General features: G+C 40.0%; 1 protein-coding gene across 1 annotated transcript in view; it reads right to left on the reverse strand.

Moving 5' to 3' along the window:
- Positions 1-3,830: 3,830 nt before the first annotated feature.
- Positions 3,831-6,292, reverse strand: part of Lnp1 (leukemia NUP98 fusion partner 1) — a 20,133-nt gene continuing 17,671 nt past the window's right edge. Inside the window, exon 3 of the mRNA XM_031364717.1 lies at positions 3,831-4,221. Coding sequence (XP_031220577.1) covers positions 4,072-4,221 — 150 coding nt within the window. The 3' untranslated portion in view covers positions 3,831-4,071. The remainder of the gene's footprint in view (positions 4,222-6,292) is intronic.

The raw sequence follows: 6,292 nt of genomic DNA on the forward strand, positions 1-6,292 counted from the left end.
AACCTGTTCTCTTTGGGCTGAGAATAAAGTCACTCACTCAAGTCAAATAGCTTTGACCATAGCAGGAAATCTGTATCTAAAAATCTTGCCTACAATTCACTCCCTGACACAACTGAACTATCAACTCTTAGCTTAGCTATTATGGAGGTAGAATCCTTTGGGGATGTGAGGGCCACTCACATCACCAAGTACAGCCTTATGACAATGAACTCCAATGTCTAAGAATTGTTCTTATTTTGGGCTTGTACCACAGTAAGAGCCAAGATTTTAAGCTCTACTTAAAACAAAACAAACAAACAAACAAAAAGACTTTATTTATGTTCATTTAAAAAAAACTAGTAGTGATATATTATTTTAAAACATACAGATAATATGTTTGGAGTTATTTAAAATTTATATTGAGACAAACATGTATTTTCAGTATTGCTGTAGACACACATCTACATAAGTCTGTTTAATTGTTTTATATAAAACAAGTTTTATAATACTCATTTTTATTGTTATAATATTTTATAAATTTTAAAGAATATGACAAAATTAAAAAAAGGTATTGCGGGTATTGAAAGGGGTCTCTAAGAGGAGTTGGGGTACAAAAGAGAAAGAAGAATGTGATGTAATTCTATTTACTTAAAATATGTTTTTAAATGTTAACAAATTCAGATAAACTGAAATTATGTATCTTTTCTCATCCATAATGCAAAAAAAACAAATCAATTTAAAAAAAAGAACCAAATGAGAGAGCAAAGAAGGAAAATTGTATTTTTTTAACAAAAGAGAATATCCAGACTTTATTTCTAGTGTGGTTTATATATTTTTTTAAAATATATATATAGGTTTTTCAAGACAGGGTTTCTCTTGGTAGCCCTGGCTGTCCTGGAATTCACTCTGTAGACCAGGCTGGCCTCGAACTCAGAACTCAGAAATCTGCCTGCCTCTGCCTTTCAAGTGCTAGTATTAAAGGTGTGTGCCACCACCGCCCGGCATTATATTCTATATTATTGCATCAGAGATTTTAGATTCCTTTCTGGTTACAAACACTGCTGATAGTTGGATTGTACTTTTCTTATATTAATGTCTCTTTGGGGAAAAATTATAAAAAACAAAAGGATTCTGGATGAAGGTATCCTAGAAATAAAAGTTGAATGATTCTTACTTAAAACAAAAAAGGGAAAGAATGAAAAGGGGGAATGCATGCATGTGTGCATGTGCAGTTTCTCTGGATGAGTAGCATGTTCCTCTTGGGCGTATCTGGAGTTGTGTGAGGCTCTCCAAGTGCTTTAGTTAAACTGTGGATCAGAACCATCTGACACCCATCGCTGAAATTTCTGCCAACAAAGCAAAAGCCCATGAAACACTCATGGATGCCAGGACAGTTGTCTAGTATGGCTGTGAGCCATTTGAGGGACCACCCCCCTCCCCAGTTAGAAGTCAAGTATCATCTAGGCCAGGTTGGGCCCTTCAGCCTCAGAGAAAACTTACCAGCAGCATCCCTGGTCCTAAGAACTTTAGGCTTAGCCTGCCCATGCTACCTAGCTCTGTAGCATACTGACAGACCATCATGAGACTTCTGTGCCTCCGTAATTATGTGTGCCAAGTCCCTTAGTATATCTACTCTTTTTGCATTGTTGACTTGGGATCGAAGATACATTATCTCCCACAATCTCACATTGGATGCTTTATTCCCAGTTGGTACTGATGTTTTTAGACTTGAGGAAAACTAAAAGGTTAGGCATGGTTGAAAGAAGCAAGTCATTAAGGTCTTTGCTCTCCCCCCACTTCCCTCCCCTTTCCACCCCATTCCTTCCTTCTATCCATCTCTGATATCTATTTTGTTTCCCCTTTTGAAAAAGATTCAAACACCCTCTCTTGTGCCCTCCTTGTTTATTTGGCTTCTTTGATTACATAGCATGGTTATCCTGTACTTTATGGCTAATATCTACTTATCAGTGAGTGCATACCATGTAGTGGGTCTGACTTACCTCACTCAGGATGTTATTTTCTAGTTCTGTACATTTGCTTGCAAAATTCTCTATGTCCTTGTTTTTCAATGGGTGAATAGTATTCCATTGTGTATATATACCATATATTTTTCTTTATCGATTTTTCAGCTGAGAAACATCTAGTTGTTTCCAGTTTCTGGCTATTATGAATAAAGCTGATATGAACATAGTTGAGCAAGTGTCCTTGTGGGATGGTGGAGCATCGTTTGGGTATATGCTCAGAAGTGGTAGAGCTGGATCTTGAGGCAGAGCTATGTCCAATCTTATGAAACTGCCAAATTGATTTCCAGAGTGGTTGTACAAGTATTCACTCTCACCAACAGTGGAGGTGTGTTCCTCCTCTTGCTCTACAACCTTGCTAGCATGTGCTGAACTTTGAATTTTTGATCCTAGCCATTCTGATTGGTGTAAAGTAGAATCTCAGAGAGAGAATGGAGATCACCTTGGGGGCTGGCAATAGTTAGAAGGTGCTAAAGGCCTAGGATAGACAGAGTCCCCAAAGGGTCTCAAGGGGTGACTCTAGCTAAAATTCCTATCAGTGGGCTATATGGATACTGAAGTGGCCACTTCCTGTAGCCAACCCAGTAGAAGGACTCCCAGTAGAAGGACAAGGACAGCAACCTACCAACAAAGTCTTTGACCCAAAATATGTCCTGCATATAAGATGTGCAGGGACAGAGATAGTGCAGAGATAGTGCAGAGACTGAGAGAGTGGCCAACCAATGACTTCCCCAAATTGAGACCCATCTCGTGGGCAAGAACAAATCCCCAAGTAATGATACTTGGTTATTTTGCACACAGGAACCTAGCATAACTATCCTCCGAGAGACTCCACCCAGTAGCTAATGGAAAGAGATGCAGAGACTCACACCCAAATATTAGAGTCTTACAGAAGATTTGGGAGAGAGATTGAGGGACTCAAACAAGGCAGGGACTCCACAAAAAGACTGACAGAGTCAACTAGCCTAGACTCTTGGGAGTTCCCAGAGACTGAATCACCAACCAAAGTGTGAGCACAGGCTAGCCATAGGCCCCCTTTACATATGTAGCAGATGAGCAGATGAGGTCTTCATGTGGGTCCCCCAAACAACTGGAGCAGAGGCTGTCCCTGAGCCTGCCTGCCTCTGGATCCCACACTTGTTAATGGGCAGCCTTGTCTGGCCCCAGTAGGAAAGGATGTGTCTAGTCCTGAAGGGACTGATTTGTGGGTGTGTGGGTGTGGGAGGAGGGGTGATGGAGCTTCTCCTTCTCAAAACAGAAGGGGAAGGGGAAATGGGGTAGGACTTGCATGAAGGGGTACTAGGAGGAGAGGAAGGGCTGATCTGGGGTGTGAAGGGAATAAATAAATACATTTAGTAAAAGGAAAAAAAGAATGTCTTTGAAGGGCATATTATGCCTTTTCAACTCCTGCCTTACTCTGCTTCCTGGCCTCCATGGTGTGGACTTCTCTGTTCCATCATACCCTGTCTGCCAAGAAGTAGTGACACCTATTAAACTATGAAACTGAAGTTGCTTGTGCCAGGAGTTCTGCCACACCAACAAGAGAACTAAAAAGTGCCATGTCCTTTTAGATCTGAGTTTCAGAGAGCCAATACAAGGTCTCACTTCAGTGTGTTAAGGATGGCTTTAGATAATGTGTTAAATCATTCAGGGTAATATACTTGTCATGTTAATTAGTAGTTGTCTTTAAGTGTTGGCTATTATACAGGAAGTAAGGTTAGAGACAAGGACTTTTGTTTAGGATGATGTGAAAGGTGAATAAGGAAAAAGAATTAGGTTAATTAGGAAAAGGTTGACATGTAAGTGGCTCATTAGAAACCAAATTTTATGTCAGGAATTCCTTTATTTTATTTAAATACCTTTTCTTTTTACCACAGAAGTACATAAACATTGCACACTCAAGATCCCAGAGGCAGTTGAGTGTAATACAAGTCATCTTGAGAAGCAGTCATTCCAACTGCCCACTTTAGTCTCAACATCTGCTAACACCCTTTCCAGATGTCATTCTGCAGGAAGTTCTGGGTCTCTGAACAACTAGTAACATTTGGCGTGACAATGTGGAAACAAAGCATTATTCAGGCCCTTTTTCAACCAGAGGAGCCATGGGTCCATCTCCATGTGCTTCCTTCACTGAGCTCCTTCTGTCCTCCATTTTCTTGCAGGATCTCATGTTAGTCTCTAGGCAACGTCTTTCATCTCTCTTCTTCCTCCCCTTCGGTTTCTGGAAGAGCAACAGAAAAGGATAAAATGCATCAGATGCTGACCAGTTCTCACATTTCTCCCAACAACTAGATAGGAAGAAAGCTCTGGAATTGTAGCATATATCCTTTGTCTTACTTTATAGCACATAAATTAATATCAACCCAATTTGGCATCTCAGTAAACATAAAGAAGAGTTTTTGCTATAGTGTAATGTAAGAGCTACATGAGCAATTTGTTGTTTAGGAAGGACATCCACCCAAATCATCATTCTTTAATAGATTGGCTGGTATGAGAGAGGTGGGACCATTTACAGCACTTCATTGGTTTATTGAACACACACTGTTGTACTAGGATCAGAATATGAAACATTAAATAGATTCTACCTTCTAGACACTCTACTTATATGGTGTGAAGCAAAACATCAGTGGATAAAACTAAAGGGAAATGAAAAAAAAAAAAAAAAGACTGGTGGTGCACTGGCAACTCCAATAGGGCTAAATGACAGGGGACTGCTGGGGAGGGTTCTTTAATTTTGACTCTCAGGTAGTGCCTGCCTTTTAAAGAAACTTTTGGAGCAAAACAATGATGTTGATAACTGCCATATCTATGTATATTTATGCATTTGTATAACAAGCAGAAGAATCTCTCCTCCCCTTATTTGAACTAGAAAATGAAAAATCATTCGGTGTCTGTGAAACTCATGCCTCACATGCTTTCAGTGGCAGTCACGTGACTCCCTCAGCCCTACGGAGGTAAAGTTATAGAGGTGTCTGGTTCAACTGGTTGTCATCTTGGCTACTCTATAGCATAAACCAGTGGAATTTAATATATTTCTATCCATCATGGCTCCTTCATTAAGGCCAGAAAGAAAGACAAATAATGAAGCTGAGATAAAAATTAAGAGAAAATTAAAAATCAAACCAGCTCTGGGGTTGTTATGATGAATGTTTTCCATTAGATCCAGCACTTATATTCACATAATCAAAATGCATATTTAGCAGTAATCAATGTCTCTAATACTTACCATATTGATATAAAAAGAAAAATTACAGTGATGATATTCTCCAGATTAGTTTTCCTCTTATTGAGATTATCTGAAAAACACTCATCAAAAATGAACTCACAGAGGCTGACCTCTAGCCCAAGATTAAGCCAGTCAATGGATGGAGGATGGAGTCATAAAGCTCCAACCCTAGGTGAAGAGTTACTCTTGAGTGAGGTTTGCTGGAGAAGGAAGAGCTAGTTTTCTTCAGGGATGTGGTGTGTAAATGATTCCACACACACATACACACACGTACACACCCCACAAAGAAATACACACACACATGTACACATACACACACACTCCACATGGAGATACACACACACACCACAGAGATATACACACACATGTACACACATACACCCCACATGGAGATACACACACACACACATCCCACATGGAGACATACACACACACATACATACCCCCACACAGAGATACACACATATGTGCACACACACACCTAGAGGCAGCTCTAAGTAGACTCACTGGGCTTAACATAAGAGATGGAGAGAAAGCACACAGAAAACTGAGAGCAAAAAGTGGTTGGGGATAAAGAAAGGAGTTGGAAATGGATATATTTGATCAAATCACATTCTATGCATGTACGAAATTCTCAATCAATAAAAGTGCTTTCAAAATAGATGTGTAATGAGACTAATACCAGCTGATGACAATACAGCTTTATGGATATGTCATAACCATAAGCATATCCTTTACTTAAATGGATTTTTAGGGCAATCAAAATAGTCCAACTGAGTTTTAATGTCAAAATAGAAGAATTTAGGCATGTTGGCATATGTCTGTAATTCCAGCACTCCAGAGGCTGAGGGAGAAGAATCAAGTGTTTGAGTCCAGTCTGGGCTATGTAACAAGCTCCAGGATAGCTGGGCCTTCACAGTAAGGCCCTATGTTGAAACAGAAAGGAAAAGATGGTAGGACAAACAGGAGGAGGAGAAGAGAAGGAAGGGAAGGAGAGAAGGGAAGGGAAGGAGAGGGAGAGGAAGGAAAGGGAAGGGAAGGGGAGGGGAGGGAAGGAGAGGGGAGG

This window comes from Mastomys coucha, unplaced genomic scaffold (assembly GCF_008632895.1).
Source record: "Mastomys coucha isolate ucsf_1 unplaced genomic scaffold, UCSF_Mcou_1 pScaffold12, whole genome shotgun sequence".
Taxonomy (NCBI): Eukaryota; Metazoa; Chordata; class Mammalia; order Rodentia; family Muridae; genus Mastomys; species Mastomys coucha.